This window comes from Puma concolor, chromosome D3, assembly GCF_028749965.1.
Source record: "Puma concolor isolate L17-30 chromosome D3, mPumCon1.1.hap2, whole genome shotgun sequence".
Lineage (NCBI taxonomy): Eukaryota > Metazoa > Chordata > Mammalia > Carnivora > Felidae > Puma > Puma concolor.
The window spans coordinates 40,990,314-41,008,868 of record NC_141678.1 but is presented as its reverse complement, the minus strand read 5'-3'; the positions used below and the strand labels follow the sequence as shown (position 1 = coordinate 41,008,868).

The 18,555-nt window shown below is 38.7% G+C and overlaps 1 protein-coding gene, 1 long non-coding RNA gene and 1 pseudogene across 4 annotated transcripts in view; all 3 read right to left on the bottom strand.

The window, feature by feature from the left end:
* The window catches only part of MYOM1 (myomesin 1), a 155,146-nt gene that overhangs the window by 74,382 nt on the left and 62,209 nt on the right, over nucleotides 1–18,555 (bottom strand). For all 3 annotated transcript variants that reach the window (XM_086682558.1, XM_086682559.1, XM_086682557.1), the window contains 5 exons: nucleotides 17,325–17,489; nucleotides 14,573–14,734; nucleotides 9,910–10,051; nucleotides 6,675–6,874; nucleotides 3,756–3,812 (listed from right to left, as the gene is read on the bottom strand). In XM_086682558.1, the coding sequence (XP_086538684.1) occupies nucleotides 3,756–3,812; nucleotides 6,675–6,874; nucleotides 9,910–10,051; nucleotides 14,573–14,734; nucleotides 17,325–17,489 (726 nt within the window). The remainder of the gene's footprint in view (nucleotides 1–3,755; nucleotides 3,813–6,674; nucleotides 6,875–9,909; nucleotides 10,052–14,572; nucleotides 14,735–17,324; nucleotides 17,490–18,555) is intronic.
* On the bottom strand, nucleotides 754–3,749 carry LOC147575521 (uncharacterized). Its single transcript, XR_015242478.1, has 2 exons — nucleotides 1,857–3,749; nucleotides 754–1,805 (listed from the first exon to the last, which is right to left on the bottom strand). It is a non-coding gene; the product is annotated as an uncharacterized LOC147575521 (long non-coding RNA).
* LOC112868456 (U2 spliceosomal RNA) lies at nucleotides 1,669–1,830 on the bottom strand (annotated as a pseudogene).

Genomic DNA, 18,555 nt, shown 5'->3' with positions numbered 1-18,555 from the left:
GTGACATGTAATTGGATTTCCTAAAGTAGAGAAGAGAGAAAGGGATACAGAAAAAAGATGTTTAAAGAAAGACTTGTGAGGGGTGCCTGAGTGGCTCAGTCGGTTGAGTGTCTGACTTCGGCTCAGGTCATGATCTTGCAATTCATGAGTTCGAACCCCACATTGGGCTCTGTGATGACAGCTCAGAGCCTGGAGCCTGCTTCAGATTCTGTGTCCCTCTCCCTGCCCCCTCCCCACTTACTCTCTCTCTCTCTCTCTCTCTCTCTCTCAAAAATAAAAATAAACATTTTTTAAAAATTTAAAGAAGAAATACTGGTGAAAAAATTTTCCAAATCTCATGAAACCAATCTCATGAATCCAAGAAACTTGTACACCCCAAGCACAAGACACATGAAGGAAACAACACAGATGCATATCATAATCAAATCTGTAAATCCAGTGATAAAAAGAATCTATTAAAATCAGGCAGAGAGGAAAAGATCTGAGGGACAAAGTAAGAATAACAATAGTCATTCTTATAGTGTAGGTCTGAGCTATAATGGACCATCCTTTCTAAAGTACTGAAAGGAAGGGTGCCTGGGTGGCTCAGTTGGTTAAGCGTTTGACTTTGGCTCAGGTCATGATCTCTCAGTTCATGAATTTGAGCCCCACATCAGGTTCTGTGCTGACAGCTTGGAACCTGGAACCTACTTCAGATTCTGTGTCTCCCTCTCTCTCTGGCCCTTCCCCTCTTGAGCTCTGTCTCTCTCTCTCAAAAATAAATAAACATTACAAAAAATTCTTTTTAAGTACTGAAAGGAAAACTGTCAACCTAGAATTCTATAACCAATGAACATATATTTCAAAAATGAAGATGAAACAGAGACTGTTTCAGACATACAAAAAAAAAAATAATTCATAACCAGCAGGCCTGCACTATAAGAAATAGTAAAGGAAATGCCTGAGATTCAAAGAGATCTACACAGGGGCACCTGGGTGGCTGAGTTGGTTAAGCGCTGACTTCGGCTCAGGTCATGATCTCATGGTTTGTGAGTTCAAGTCCCGCACTGGGCTTTGTGAAGACAGCTCAGAGCCTGGAGCCTGCTTCAGATTCTGTGTCTCCCTCTTCCTGCCCTCCCTCACTAGCACTTGTCTGTCTCTCTCTCACTCAAAAATAAATAAACCTTAAAAAAACAAAGAGATCTACCCAAAGAAATGAAGAACAACAGAAATGGTAAAAATGTGAGTGAATATTTGAAAATTTGTTCTTACTTTTAAATTTCTTTGAAAGATAAGTGACTATTTGAACCAAAATAACAGCAATGTATTGTGCAATTTATAATATATACACAAATAAAATCCATGCAATAACAGCATCAAGGCTTGAAGGGGGAAATGGAATAATACTGTTTTAAGTTCTTACACTATACATGAAATAATATATTACTTGAAGAAAGGTTGTGATAAGATGTATATTATAAATTCTGAACTACTACAATACAAAATAAAGAATTATAGCTAATAAGATAACACAGCTAAAATGGAATAATAAAAAATACTAAATCCAAAAGAAAGTAGAAAAAGAGGAAAAGGAAACAAACACATGGAACAGATAGAAAATAAATAGCAAGATGGTAGATTTAAATCCAACCATATCAATGATCACACAAAATGTAAATTGTTCACTCTAGTAAAAAGGCAAAGATTACCCTAGTGGATAAAAAATCAAGACTCAGTTATATGCTGCCTACAAAAATACAATTTAAATATAGGTCAAAAGTAAAAGGATGAAAACCATATGCCATGCTAACACTAATACACTTGATCTTAGCCAAAAGGCTGAGAAGCGATACCATGCTAACACTAATAAAAAAAACCAACAACCCTGGAATGATTACATTAATATCAGACAAGGTAGATTCCTAAACAAAAAACACTACCATGAATAAAAAGTATCACTTTAGAATAATACAGTGGTCAGTTCATTAGAAGATAAATTACTTATGCATGTAATAACAAAACCTCAAACTATATGAAGCAAAACCTGGTAGAGCTGCAAGAAGAAATACATAAATCTATTTTTCAGTCAGAGATTTCATCACTGCTCTATCAATTTAATAGACCAAGTAGATAGAAAATCATTAAGGATATAAAAGACTCAGTTGAAATCTCCATAAGTTTTGTAATAGAAATTAATAAGCTGATTTTAAATTTTACATGGAAATGCAAAGACAGAATAGCAAAAACAACTTTGGGGAAAAAAATTAGAGGACTAATACTACCTAATTTCAAAACTCTGAAGCTACTTATGTGTTTGGTTTTCTGTTTTAAACTATGAAGCTTTTTAAAACAACAACAACCTGAAGCTTATAAAAGCTACAGTAATCAAGATAGTGTGATTGGTGTAGAGAAAATAAAATTGACCAATAGAGAGTCCAGAAATAAGCAACCAATTGATTTTGACAATGGTGCCAAGGCAATTCAATGGGAAAAGGATTATCTTTTGAACAGACTGCTGAAATAATTGGATAGCCATATGCAAAATGATAAGGATAATAAGAATAACAACTTGGGTTCTTACTTCACACGATATAGAAAAAAATGATTTGAAATGGAGCATAGATTAAAATCTAAGAGCTAATGTTGTAACATTTCTAGAAAACAAAGCAGGAAAAATATCTGAGTAAACTTGATTTGGCAAAGATTCAAGCATCATGATGCAAAAATGGCAATATATACATAAAAAGATGCCCAACATTGTGGCTCCTGGGTGGCTCAGTCGGTTGAGCGTCTGACTTTGGCTCAGGTCATGTCTCACAGTTTGTGGGTTCGAGCGCCACATCAGGCTCTATGCTCACCGCTTGCTCAGAGCCTGGAGCCTGCTTCAAATTCTGTGTCTCCTTCTCTCTCTGCCCCTCCCCTGCTCACACTTTGTCTCACTCTGTTTCTTAAAAAGAAATAAATGTAAAAAAAAAAAAAAAGATGCCCAACATTATTAGGAAAATGTAAATTAAAACCACTATGCACCCACTATAAAATACCACTACTGGTGATAACGTGGACAACTGGAACTCACATACTGCTGATGGGAATGCAAGGTGGTATAACCATCTTGGAAACAGTTGGCAGTTTCTTTAAAAATTAAACACACCTACCATATGACCTATCCATTCAACTCCTAGGTATTCATCCAAGAAAAATGAAAGCATATGTCCCTACAAACACTTAACAAGGATATTCATAGAAATTTTTGACAGTAAATGGATGAAAAAATTGAAATGAACTGATATATACATCAACATGAATAAATCTTAAAGCAATTATGCTCAGTGAGGAAAATAAGATAAAAATGAGTATGATTCATTCATCTAAAAGTTTGGACAATGCAAACTATAGTGACAGAAAGCAGATCAGTGATGGCCTGGAGATGGGGAAGAGGTATGAGAAAGAAATTACAAAGGGGCCTGAGAAAATTTTAGGGGTGATGCATATGTTCATTATATTGATCATGGTGACAGTTTCACAGGAATATACACATGTAGAATTAATCAAATTGTACATTTTACAGATATCAATTTACTATATGTCAACTGTACCTCAATAAACCTTTTTTTAAAACAGTGATTCTCTGAAAATATAAATTCCTTTATGGTATCCAAATATTTCAGAATGTCCTCTCTAAACATCTTAAATAATATGCACTGTACCCTTCACAATAAAGGATAAACCACATGGCAAAACATGGGCAATAATATCTGGGGAAAACCGAGTTTTACCTGAAGGTTCTTCTTCAGTGACAATGATCTGTCCAGTCCAGGGTGCTGAAGGGCGACCTAAACATAGATAAATGTAAAAATCACAAAATTCTTAAATGCAGTTTCAACTGTATTCACAAACTGGCCATATTAGTCAGAATTGAGTTTGTTACTAGTTTGCTTAGGTATTTTCATAATGAATCTTACTGAGCACATATATGGTGTTACGTCTTCAAGGGACTCACAATCTGCTAGAGCACAGAACCTGCCTAGTTGGAGTCAATATTTCTGGAAATGTACTTTTGCAAGCAAGGTAAATAACCTGTGTTTGTTTACTATTCAATATAGATCTCTGGAAACATGTAGGTTCCCTCATGTCTTCTTAAGAGATAGCATGTATTTGGGGGAAACTTTTCTGGAACAATTGTAAGCCCAGTAGTTATTTATCTGCAATAATGAAGCTCAAAGAGGAGAGGGGGGCTAATTCTGCAGTACAATGAAATGAAAGTGAATGAAATGAATCCTGCAGTACAGTTCAATGAAAGCGATTTCTTTCCATTGTATTTTGACAAGTGTTATTTATGAAGGAAACCAGCTTAGATCTGGAGTAAGAAAAATGGGTGAGATGGGCAGGAAAAGAGTAAAATGCATTTAAATCCATTTCATTCATTCATTCATTCATTCATTCATTCATTGAAGAGGAAATTCACTTCTGTGTTCCCACAAATATCAGAGAGAATGGTTCAACTCCTGCTTTATCACCAGACTTTTCAGCATAGTTTGTACAGAAACAGAACGGTAATACATAAGATAACCTATTTTCAATTCAAACGAATCTTACTCTCATTGGAATTTATTTAAAAAATAGAGTAAATGAAAGAATGAGATGGAATTAGGAAAGAGGGAGGGAAGTCAGATAGTAAGTGAAAAGTAATTAGAGGGCAATCAAGGAGCCTGATTAGAAAAAGTGTCCAGGGGGCGCCTGGGTGGCGCAGTCGGTTAAGCGTCGACTTCAGCCAGGTCACGATCTCGCGGTCCGTGAGTTCGAGCCCCGCGTCGGGCTCTGGGCTGATGGCTCAGAGCCTGGAGCCTGTTTCCGATTCTGTGTCTCCCTCTCTCTCTGCCCCTCCCCCGTTCATGCTCTGTCTCTCTCTGTCCCCAAAATAAATAAAACGTTGAAAAAAAAATTTTTTTTTAAAAAAAAAAGAAAAAGTCTCCAGACTTTTTCTGGAGCTTAGCTTTTTGTGACGCCATACATCTACCTAAGGCAAAAACAAAACAAACAAACAAACAAACAAACAACACTGCAAATAGGACATAGACTAGCAGTCCTCAACTGGGGTGATTTTGCACCTCAGGGACATTTGGTAATGTCTGGGGACAATTTTGATGGTCACAATGGGGAAGGGAGGTCGTTATTGGTATCTAGTGGGTAGATGCCAGGGATGCTTCTCAACATCCTACAATGAACAGGACAGCCCCCATAACAAAGAATTATCTGGCCTAGACTGTCTATAGGGCCAAGGTTGAAAAATCTGTTATAGACTGAAGTGTTAATATCCAATGATTTATTTTTATTTTTTTAAATGTTTATTTATTTTTGAGAGAGAGAGAGAGAGAGCATGAACAGGGGAGAGGCAGAGAGAGAGGGAGACACAGGATCCGAAGCAAGCTCCAGGCTCTGAGCTGTCAGCACAGAGCCCAACGTGGGCTCAAACTCATGGACCGCGAGATCATGACCTGAGCCAAGGTCAGATGCTCAACCGACTGAGCCACCCAGGTGCCCCTCGAACAGTTTTTTAAAATATCATTTTGTGGTTTCTATTATTGAGGATGCATATGGGTTCCCATGAAACAAATGCAGAGCATAATTCATATACCATGGTTTTGACATTGAGACTTGGAGTTTAAATATATGAAAAGATTATTTTTGATGGTCTGATATGGAAACTCAAGTATAGATCAGATATGTTGTAAATGTGCTTTTCCTTTGATATAAAGAAACTCACGGTGGAGATATTAATGCTCTAGGGGGCAAATTCTAGGTTAAGAAGCATCCCTTGGGGCGCCTGGGTGGCTCAGTCGGTTGGGCAGCCGACTTCGGCTCAGGTCACGATCTCGCGGTCCGTGAGTTCGAGCCCCGCGTCGGGCTCTGGGCTGATGGCTCAGAGCCTGGAGCCTGTTTCCGATTCTGTGTCTCCCTCTCTCTCTGTCCCTCCCCCGTTCATGCTCTGTCTCTCTCTGTCTCAAAAATAAATAAAACGTTAAAAAAATTTTTTTTTTTAAATAAAAAAAAAAATTAAAAATAAAAAAAAAGAAGCATCCCTGGCATCTACCCACTAGATGCCAATAACGACCTCCCTTCCCCATTGTGACCATCAAAAGATGTGACCATCTTATAATTTTAAGAATTAAAGGAAAAACATATTTGGAGTGTGCTAATAAAATGAATAAAAATGCTTCCCAGGCTCTTGATTATCATATTTCATTTCAAACAGAATGACCAGAACTCAATTTAATAAGGAGAAGTTTTCTGAATCAAAATAAGAAATAAAGCTCTTAACTCTTAAATATAGAGAACAGAGGGTTGCTGGAGAGATTGTGGGGGGGGGGGGGGATGGCCAAAATGGGTAAGGGGCATTAAGGAATCTACTCCTGAAATCATTGTTGCACTATATGATAACTAACTTGGATTTAAATTTAAACATAAATAAATTATTTTTTAAAAAATAAAAAAATAAAGCTCTTAGTGAATGGATGAGTCAAGAAAACAAATTGTTTTTGTTTTTTTCCTCTAGGATTTTCTAACCCATAAAGGATTTCCTATTCTCTTCTCCCTCTAGTGGAAGGGGGAGGAATGACCTCGCAATGAGCTGCACTATAGTTATAAATATATTTAAAAAAGGTTCAAGAAGATCCTGAAAATTGAAAAATGCTTACTTTTCAGTCTAGCTTTCTCAGCTGGATCCAGAGCAGCCACGGGCTCAGAAACTCTAGATGGTAGACCTATTCCAGTTTTATTCACAGCTCGAACTCGGAATATGTAAGAACGACCTTCTATCAACCCAGTGACTGGAAAACGAGCAAACTTCACAGGTGTGTCATTGCATTGAGACCAGCTATCTGTGCCCACCTCACACCTATGGGGAAAAAGAGTGATCAATAAGAATTAAAAGAAGTCTGACTAAATTAATAGCTCCAAAGCTGCAAACCCACCCAATTGCTTCAGATCTCCCTATAAAATATCCAGCTCGGGTGTGGTTCAGTAGTTATTTAACTGCATGCACTCGGTTCCACTTAATTGCAATGTGTCTTCTTTAATAAGAAAGAAGCCTCAGATCCTTCCTAAACACATATACTTCCTTTAAATTCCCTGAAAACTAGCAGCTGAGGGCCTTGTATGCTAGGCAGAGGAACTTTGGGGAGAAAAAGCAGAAGCAGCAGGCAGGTATGTACACTCTCGACATTGGAGAGACTAAGAGGGAGGATCCCCCAGACATCTCCCTGGCTGACGTCTTTAATTCCATTGTTGGTGACTTCTTTCTTTGTCTTCTTTACACATTTTCTTTTAAAAATAAAAATTTTGTTTGAGGAAGTTAACACCTTAAATGTACCTGTTTATACCGTAGTTTGGAAAGAGCTCACTTTTTTTTTCTTAGGTAATCTCCACACCCAATGTGGGGCTCAAACTCATGAGACTGAGATCAAGAGTTGCCTGCTCTACCGAGTAGCCAGGCACCCTTGGAAAAAGCCTACTTAATGATCATTATATGCTGTGTAGGTAGAAGGGTGAAGAGAGTATTATAATATACTTGTTTCTTAACAGATGAGATTGATGAGATGCAGGGAAATTCCCAGGCCCACTGGCAGGGAAAGATTAAGTGCTTAGAACCTCTGATTTCTAACTGGGTGCTTTTATTGCAGTTGGTGTCTGGGGTGGAGTGGTTCATATCATGCTATTGGCCTGATAGACGGGGCTAGGGGCTCAGCATGTGATTAAATTATACAGCACTAGGATTAAGTAACTCATCAGCTTTTATGAGAACACAGAACTTTTAGTTTATGTCACTTCCCCAATATGGTCTATGTCTAAAACATCTAATTCCCGGGGCACCTGGGTGGCTCAGTCGGTTGAGTGTCCAACTTCAGCCAGGTCATGACTTCACGGTCTGTGAGTTCAAGCCCCGCGTCGGGCTCTGTGCTGACAGCTCAGAGCCTGGAGGCTGTTTCAGATTCTGTGTCTCCCTCTCTCTCTGCTCCTCCCCTGCTCATGCTCTGTCTGTGTCTCAAAAATAAATAAAAACATTAAAACATCTAATTCCCAAATAATTCTGATGGGGGAGGGAGTTCTAATGGCAGTGCAAAGTTGGTCAGGGTGGGAAGTTTCTCTTCACTTCCTCAGCCTCACCCTTCCAGTTTTTGATATAGACAATAGACATTTTCCTCACCCTTATGTAAAGTGCTGTAAAATATGGCTTAAATCCCTGCCTTTCACCCTTAAATCTTGCCTTTGCAGAAATTCTGGAGCTGCTATGGGTAGGGTTTGGGAGGGAGCCAAGAGGCCTAGGACAATTCTTCAAACTGCCTCTGTCTCCAGAGATTCTCTCTCTCTCCCTATGCAGATGCTGTCATGGTGACCCAGTGATAGTAGAGTGTGTTTCCCAACCCTCATGTGGGCAGAAAGAAAGGTGGGCAGTAGCTGCTCTGGAGATGCCTACAGCATGTTAGAGCAGAAAGGACACCAACATATGGCCAGGCTGATATTTGAATTCTAGTGTGACTTTAGGCAACTTAGTGTTTTCTCATGAGTATGTGGCTTTGGGCCAGCTACTGTTTCCTACTTGTAATAAGAGTGTCTACCTTTCAAATGGTCGTTATAGGTTAATGGTTAATATATGTGATGTGTTTAGAACAGTGCCATGAACATAACCAATTTTAATAAATACAAGCCACAATATGGTTATTTTCATGATGACTAAGCAAAATGTGCTACTAATTGTTGCTGGTCTTTCACTGATGAAGTTTCCAAATCCTTTGGAAATCTGCCAAAGACAATAAGGCAGTCTGTAAAAATGAAAAAGAATCTACCTAAAATTTAACAGTTCATCATCACTAAATGACAAAACAATGTGGAAGAATTTAGTATGGGTTAAATGGTGTATTATTTATTATAAATATTTCTTTGCATGGTATTGAGCCCAATAGGCATGCATTCATTTATACTGAATTTTTAATGTTTATTTATTCTTGAGAGAGAGACAGAACATGAGTGAGGGAGGGGCAAAGAGAAAGGGAGACACAGAATCTGAAGCAGGCTCCAGGCTCTGAGCTGTCAGCACAGAGCTCAATGTGGGGCTTGAACCCATGAACTACAAGATCATGACCTGAGCCAAAGTCAGCTGCTCAACCAACTGAGCCACCCAGGTGCCCCAATAAGCATATATTTACTTATTACTATAAATATTAGGTTTAATACACCTTAGTACAAACCTATTGTACCACAGTGGCACAGATTATCTGTCCCTAGTGGTTTCTACAATTAGATTCTATTACTGAAAATTGGAAAGAAAATTGGAACAACTATTTGAATAGAAACTAAGTCAGATAATAATGTATTTAGGTTGATAATCTAAATTTGTTGTCTATATTGACCAAACTCACTGTATAATTAATGTGTAAGACCCAATTGCTATAAATATCAAAGTTCTAAGTTTTAGAGAATGTGAACAACAAAAAGTTATAGAAAGAATATGACTTAATACTATTGATATTTGTTATTTCTTTGTCTAATTTGAAACCACATCCTGTAACGTAAATAGGATTTTGTTAGTATTCCTAAAGCATTATTGTTTAAATTACTTAATATTTTAAAATTACTAACAAATTAGGAATATGGACATTAAATATAATGGACACCAGCTATTTCCAAAGTGGTCTCCAGAATGTCTATAAATTCATAGCATTCTTGCCAAATTAGTGATTTGCATTAGTAGTCAGATTCAAAAATTGTCTTTGGGATTTAGGTCAATAGATAGGTGTGTGTGTGTGTGTGTGTGTGTGTGTGTGTGTGTGTGTGTGTGTGTATTTGTGAGAGAGAAAGAGACAAAGAGAGGGAGACAGAGAGACAGAGAAAGAGGGAGAGGAGACCAGAAAAGAAAATAGACTAAGTACTAACTTATCAATAAAATATCCCAGAATAGGACTCCCTCCATCCACAGCTGGCTGTTTCCAAGAGATGATGATATAATCTTTGTTGGCATCCAAGCACATCACGTCTAAGGGAGCAGCTGGGGCTCCTTCAATCTCTGCATCAGCATCTGTGGAGACACAGAAGGATCTCATTAACCCTCTCAGATAAGCTCCATCACAGTCTGGCAATCCAAGACTTAGTGCATACATTTCCTACCACACTTATAGTGGCTACATCTTTGGCTCAAGTAGAGCAAGCTTCAACCTTATAATTTGCTTACCAACATGATGATGTGTGTTTTCATCAGCAGCACAAACATTATGTTAGTAAGGGCTCTCAAAAGGACCCGTGACCTTTGCTTTATGGCCTTTGCCTACCCAAAATGTTCTAAAGGAAAATAAGTATGGAGATGTCAGGAATTGCTATCAGAAAAGTCTAAGGTGAGCCGAGTCAGAAAGTCTGTTCTTAAGATATCTCTTGTACAATATTACTCAGAAACATGAGCCACTCCAAAGGGGAACAAAGAGTCCCTTCTGTCACCTTCTCGATGCATCCACGAAAGAATAAAAAACTTTACCCACTCCTCTGCTGGGCACTACCATTTTGGAAGATAAAGGAAAACATTCCTTTTAATCAAATGTTTGTTCCCAGACTGAAGACACTTGCGAAAGGAACTCTGATGCAATACCCACATCTGAGTGGAGTTTATCTGAGTTTAGTAAAAGTCCAGGATTATACAGGAAAGAGACGGCAGTGACTGTTTATGAAACAGGATCCTCTGACTGTGGGTGTCCTCAGCAGTGTCTTCAGGCATAGCTCACATAGTGAATCAGGGATGTTTTTAGGAGAGCAAGGGGAATGAAAATAATCAGTTAATAGCCTTTTAAGTGAGATTAAGATGAGAGGTGGAGTTCCTGGAGGTGGGGTCCACATTGCCAATTTCTCCTGAACTCCAGCCAACCTTTTCATAACTGGAGTTAATAGGAGAGGAGGCTGAGACATGTCGGACCACTCAACTCAGGCAAAACACTCCTGTTGACTGAATAAATCCTTTTTTTTTTTTTTTTTTTACAATGAGCTACACTTCTATAACTCTTATGAATTACTAAAATATTTGATAAGAAGGCAGAGATATCTGTGCACTTCTGAATTTGATAGGTTTGCATTACCTGAGAAGAGCTAAAGTCACTTTGGTTTTGAATATTCTATTTTTTGCCCCATGAACCTGTAGGAAAGTGTTTCTAGGCAACTTCTCTGGTGTAAGTGACTAACTTAGTGTAGAATTAACTAAATTCTGGTGCCTAAAAGCAAGCGTTTTGGTGGGGAGAAATTTCTTTCCTTTCAGGCTTTGAGAGCAATGGATGGAGGCAGAGCCGGCTGATGGTGAAGTTAGAGCAGAGCTGGAAGGGGGTAGAGATGCTGAGGTTAATAGGCTTAAATGGCAGAAGAGGAAGGCTGGAAAGCTGCTCATTTGGATGGGGACAGCTGGTCACCTCTACCCATGTCCTTTTGCTAAAGGCCCATAATGTAACAACCAGTAATCCCTGAGTTGATAGAGCAGTTTAGTTTGCTGAATATCCATTATATATAATAGAGCCTATCAGATGGTAGGCATTTCAGGAGCCATTTTTCAGCATATTTATAACATTTCTTGGACTATGCTATTCTTGGGATGGGCATGACAGTCCCTCACAAAACAGGTTCTGTATAGAAGCCAAATCCAAATACTGTGTTATGTTGCATCACATTTGTCTGGCCTAAATCTGGCAGAGAGCCACAATTCTGATTATAGGCACTGAGAAATGGCACTGAAAAAACCCCTAGGCTATGTCAGAGGTCCCAGAAAAAGTCCAATAAAGAATCATCGAGGCATAACTAAGGTTTTTTTGAGTCACCAAGAGATACTCCCTGTTTGGGTAAGACAACTGAGAGCAAAGGAAAAGACTTTGCTTATTCAGTCCTTGTCTAGCCAGGTTTATCCAGGTGGTTTGGCTGAACAAACTTACTTGCTGATGAGTTTCAGTGTGTCTGTTTTCACTGCAGTTGATCCAGAGGCTAGCATCTGTCTTCCCTCAGTGATACTGGACTTTTCCTATAACACTTTTGTGTAGGAGAAAGTCTGACACATTTTCAGGTGATGTAGATATTCCTGTATCTTTATCGGTTGTTGATCCCATGGCAGAATTCAACAATCGTTACTGTTCACTACTGGTGTGTATAGGCTGCTAACCATCCCCATTATCCATTCTTTGTGTTTCCTAGATGCCCCAGCTTTAGCAAGAAACATGGCTGTCCAAGTGGATACATGACGCCTAGCTTCCCTCACAGTGAAATGTGTGCCTATGGCTAAGTGTTTACCATGCAGAAGGGATGTGTGCAACTCTGCATCTCCCCCTCCACTTCCTTTCCCTTCCCATAGTCTGGGATGGGAACATGGGATAACACCACGGGGGCAGTGGAACACCAATGGAGACAGGACCTGGGACTCTGAACCATACCTCTACTTCTGAGTTGACAGACATACAAGAGAAATTAACCTTTTCGTATCATTTCAGCAGCTTAGCCTATACCCTAATTGAAATCCTGGGTTAGGCTTCCGAAGACCTGTATCCTATGTCCACTGCTGCTTTTAACTAACTGTGAGTCTACTGGTAAATCACTTTGTTTTTCTGAACCTCAGTTTTTGCATCTTAAAATTAAAGGGGTGGACCAGAATGGGAATCCAAACTTTTTTGTGCCATAGACTCCTTTGGCAGACTGGCAAAGAAAGTCTAGAAGCCTCTTTTCAGAATATTGCTTTCAAATGCATAAAATAAAAGACATGAGATTACCAAAGAAACTAAATATATTGAAATATAATTCTTAAAAAAAAATTTTTATGTTTATTTATTTTTGAGAGACAGAGAGAGGCAGAGCATGAGCAGGAGAGGGGCAGAGTGAGAAGGAGACACAGACTCTGAAGCCACGCTCCAGGCTCTGAGCTGTCAGCACAAAGCCTGATACGGGGCTCGAACTAATGAGCCGTGAGATCATGACCTGAGCTGAAGCAGGATGCTTAACCAACTGAGCCACCCAGACACCCCAAAATACAATTCTAATCATAGACCCTTTGGGAGTCTGTGGATCCCACTTAAGGACACCTGACCTCTAAAGTTCCATCTTGATCAAAATTCCTGTGAGTTTATGATTCTATTTAGTGCATGAGAGATTTTTTAAAAAATATAGTAAGTCTCCTGTATTGTTTATATTTTAATTTTCTGTATATTATGATGTTTTGACACCTTAAAAAACTTTCTGACTGGGGAGATGCTGCCCCTCCCAGGGCTAGCCAATTCTTGGATAGAATGGGCTCAGCCAGAGCATGCCTTTAATATGCAAACTGACCCATCCAGAGCCACACATTCTCTATCTGGTCTGTGCACCCCAGGAAGCAATATTCCCCTGCCTTAATCATCCCAGGACCTGGTAGCAGGCCAGTACGGACCACGCCTATAGTTTAGAGTCTACCCAAATTATTCAAACTAGCCAATCCTAAACTGTTTATCCTGCCCTGCCTTGCCTTGCCTTTCCCACAGAAACTCCAATAAAAGCCATGGCCCAAGCTCTCCCCTCCTTCCGACCCCTTCTTCCTGGCCAACCAATGCCGATTTTCCCCCATGTGGCCCTGTGTGGTGTGCAGTACCTCCTGTCTCTAGGACCTGTGGGTGCAATAAACTTCGTTTTCTGGATCCTCTCCTGTGTCTCCTCTTGTGGCCACACCTGACTAACCATCACAGAAGAGAACACAGAACACTGCTCCTGTAACCCGGAACTGTCAATGGTCTTCCAAATGCACTGGGATCCCATACAAATCACATTCCCACTTGTATATAGCCAATCCATTTAAAACACAGCTGAAGAATTAAAGACTCCTAAAATCACAATTCTAGTTTGCCTTCAAGATTAAATTGTAGGGGCGCCTGGGTGGCTCAGTCTTTGGCGTCTTTGGCTCAGGTCATGATCTCCTGATCTTTGTGGGTTCAAGCCCCATGTCAGGCTCTGTGCTGACAGCTCAGAGCCTGGAGCCTGCTTCGGATTCTGTGTCTCCCCCTCTCTCTCTGCCCTTCCCCCACTCATGCTCTGTCTCTCATTGTCTCAAAAATAAATAAACATTAAAAAAAATTTTTTAAAGATTAAATTGTAGCACCTTGTTTCCTAGTTCATTAAAGCTGAAAGTATAAAGAAGGGGGCTGGAGTGAAATGATAAATTTGCTCTCTGAAATAGATATTAAAGAGTAAGTCCCCAAGTAGCACATCCCTCTTTTGTTGCAGCTCCCATAAACTGAAACGGCTTTTTAGATCATTAGGATGGATTATCTCCAATGGAACACCTATAGAGACCTGCACTGGTAGCTCACTGAAGCTGAAAAAAGTAATGACATCAGAGATATTAACACAGTCTGGGAACAAGTTACCTTGGGGTTGGTGCCTGAGGGTTAACCTTTTTCTACTAGGTCTAATTTCACTGGAAGTTAATAATCTTATGCCATGCATACTAGAAGAATTTTCAAATGGCTCTTTCATCATTACAAAAAACATGTTTGGATAGATTGATTTGGTCTCAGTGTTTTAAACATGCTTGGGTGTTCTGCTTTTTGCTAGGTCTTACCGCGAACAAAGACATAAGCGCTATATTGTTCATAATATTCTCCCATTCGCACACGGATCGTGTAGAGGCCTTCATCTTCTTTGTTGAGATGAGAAAACGTCAGCGTTGCTCTATCTCCACTCCAGTGTGTTTGTACCCATTTTGATGGAGAAACAGGTGCTCCTAGAAATTTTTTTTAAAAGTAAGAAAATTAAGTGATTTTTTTCCTCCATTGCTCCCTTCTTTTTCTCTCCTTCATTCTCTTCCACCTTCTCTCTCTCTCTCTCTCTCTCTCTGCCTCTTCTATATTGAAAGAGATCTGACAATTAGTAGAAGTCTCTAGGGCTTTGGGCCATTCTGCCATGCTAATATTGGTGAAAATACTAAATCAGAAGTGAGGGGACCAGGGCCAGATACATAATCTGCAGGGTCCAGTGCAAAATGAAATTACAATCCCCCTGTCTAAAACGCAGAGAAAACAGGGACCTGGGTAGCTTAGTTGGTTGAGTGTCCAACTCTTGATTTCAGCTCAGGTCATGATCCCAGGGTCATGAGATCAAGCCCCATGTTGGGGTCCACACTGAACATGGAGCCTGCTTGAAATTCTCTCTCTCTCTCTCTCTCTCTCTCTCTCTCTCTCTTTCTCTTTCCCTCTTCCCCGCTCCCTACTCACATGCTCTCTAAAATAAAAAAAAAGCAGAGAAAAAAATACAGTTAGAGGTACTAAAATATAAGTTTTTTTCTCTAAAACAACTTTATTGCATATAAAATATAATTGGGGTAACCCAAAATACAAAAAATAATATTTTTATGCCATAATTTTATACACAAAAATATTTATCAATGTAATATCTTGATTGATAATAAGATATTTCTGGCTTGCTTTTCTACAAATTCAGTTATTAGGTCATCAGATATATGCTTTTAGCAACTTTATTTTATTTATCTATTTGTTTTTAAATATTTTGTAAATGTTTATTTTATTTTTGAGAGAAAGAGAGAGAGACAGACCATGAATGGAGGAGGGGCAGAGAGAGAGGGAGACACAGAATCCGAAGCAGTCTCCAGACTCTGAGCTGTCAGCACAGAGCCCAATGCAGGGCTCGAACCCACAAACAGTGAGATCATGACCTGAGCCGAAGTCAGACACTTAACCGACTGAGCCACCCAGGCAGCATTATTTTAAATCAATATACTTGAAAGCAACATCAGTCACTCTTGGCAAATGCAAGATCACAAATGAGCTGATAAGTTTTAATTTTGAGAAGGATCTTTCTGCTGATGCAACTATTATTGCAGCTATTCAGATATTACATAGTTATATATAGCCATATTCTTATAAAGTTAACATTGGGTTAACTTTCTGATAAATTATTTCAAAATATAAATTTTAGTACTCTAGAACTATTGATTCTTAAGGAACAAAATTTCTAAAAGAATTTGATTCTTGGGGTGTCTGGGTGGCTCAGTCGGTTAAGTGTCCAACTCTTGATCTCAGCTCAGGTCACGTTCTCATGGTTCGTGAGATCAAGCCCCGTGTTGGCTCTGCATTAACAGCACAGAGCTTGGTTGGGATTCTCTCTCCCTGTCTCTCTGCCCCTTCCCTGCTTTCACTCTCTCTTTCTCTCAAAATAAAGAAATAAACTTTGAAAAAATATTTTATTCTTCATATAAATCAGTTTCACATAAGTCTGAATTTAATTTTAAATGTAAATTTACATAATTACATCTTAATAGTTTCTCTAACATGTGCTGTAACTTGTAGAGGTTATACAAGAGACGGAAAATGATTTGTACATAAATCAAATGTCTACTTATGCATTCTATCACTGCATCTTCAATTATAAGGAAAATTAATTTTAAAATTATCTTCCTTGTTAATAATTGCTTCTTCCAAAGTTTCATATGAAAATAGTGTTCTTTTTCATTGAATGTGACAATCTTTAAATTTAATTTATATTTCTAAGCCTCTGAATATTTGCCATGCAGTGTTATAATGGTTTTCAAAACCAGAGATTCTAAACTGAAGCTCTCCAACAACTGTTTTGTATGCTTAAGTGTGATGTCTATATACATGCTTTTATTTTGTAATTTTACTGACAAAGTTCACTGCCTAGTTGCTGATAGTTCCTGTCCTGATGCTAGCCTAGTAAATTAGTATTTGTGCAGATCCCATAGAAGCCAGCTCTGGGGAAGGAAGAACAGCCTGGCAATCTCCCACTGTAGGTTCCCATGCTGCCCCCACATGGAGTCCCTCCTCTTCTCTAGGGCCATGTTCACTGTTAATACTGCTGTTGCCATTACTGGCTTCAGTCTGGACCCAGATGCTCCATAATGCCCCAGATGCCTGTCTGCACAACTGAAGTTCAGGCCAACTGCTTGGTGACTACGCTGCTTGCTGCCCACCACGCCCAAGGGTCAGTAGTCATGCTCCATAGTTCAACTAAACTGCAATGGACTTCCCTTTATTTTACCAACTAAAATTAACTTACAAAACGAATATATAACTAATTTACAAAAATACATTTTTCATAATCTTTTCCACGTTACTTGGTGATAAGAAATTATAATCTCCACAAACATATTATAAAAGTTCTGCTCCTTTGATACATGTATGAATTTTTTTTTCAATATCCAATAGGTTATGCCTCCTAATATCCATATTCTGCCAGCTCTGATAAACAGGCCTGCAGTCTTGTGGACACTCATGCTCTGGTGCCAAGCCTTATTCTGTGAATAAGAACCTAAATGAGATTTCATCACAGAGTCTCACCATTTCTGTACCACTGGATCTCTGGCTGGAAATGCTTAATTTCAGGAGTGATAACTACACGGCAGCCTAGACTCATCGTCTCGCCCTCTCTCCCAAAAGACACGTCAAACTTGTCATCAAAGTGGATCTCAAACTTGGACGCATAACCATAAGGGGTCACAGCAACTGGGTACGACAAAAACAAACATTGGTTAACTTGTTTTTTCTCATCAGAGAGACACAAGCATTTTAACAAGCAGTTACAACAAACACTGATCAAATGGTTTATTTGGGCAAAATATTAAGTCTTATAAAGATGTACAAAGCACATTCCCACATATTACTATGTGAAATGGAAATTCTAGGTGTGGAAATTCTTGCTTCATTGGTCAGATAAGCTAAATGTTTGTTTTTATTATTGCAATGAATAGAATTTAAAGGATCAGGTTTAATACCTCACATAGCATATAAATTAATACCACATTTAGCTTATACTTAACTACTTAGCACAATATATGTACTTTTTAGATTCCTAGTTCATTTAAAACTGAACTGCTGTACTGCTCAAACAGCCATATCAATTACTCATAAAAATACAGTTTTCCAGCAAGTCGCTTCAGTTTAACTATCTGTATAAAAAAATATATTATAAGAAATGTCAAACTGAAAAGTTCACAATAATATGACTTTAAAAATATTTTTCTTAGCAATAACTTATTCATTGATTAAGTAAATCCCTGCATCATAAACACTCCCAGGTTTTATTTTCTCTTTTCTCAAAAGAAAGGACTTGGGAAAATAATGACTCTATGGACAGTTACCATGCCAGGCACTTTACATTTGACATGTCGTCTGTTCCTTGCAAAAGCCCCATGGCATAGATATTTTTTTCTCTCTTGCAGATGAGAATGCAGAAGTTCACAAAAATAACATACAGCTAATGTCCAGGTTTCGTACTATGTGTGAAATTGAAATTCAAACTCTAAAATTTCTCTCCGATTTCATCTCTCTTCCTAAAATGTCTTAGAATTAATTTGAAAATGCAAGCTAAAATGTATCGAGTTCAACTTGTGCCAAGTAGTGTTCCAAATGTTAAATAGCTATTACCTCAAACCTCATAATAGCTCAATCAGGTAAGTGCTATTATCATCTCTCTGTCTTATAGAGGAGGAAACAGAAGCATAGGGAGGCCAAGTAACTGCCCATGTTTACCCTGCAGAGCCAGGATTTACACTGGAGGGCTGTTAAAACC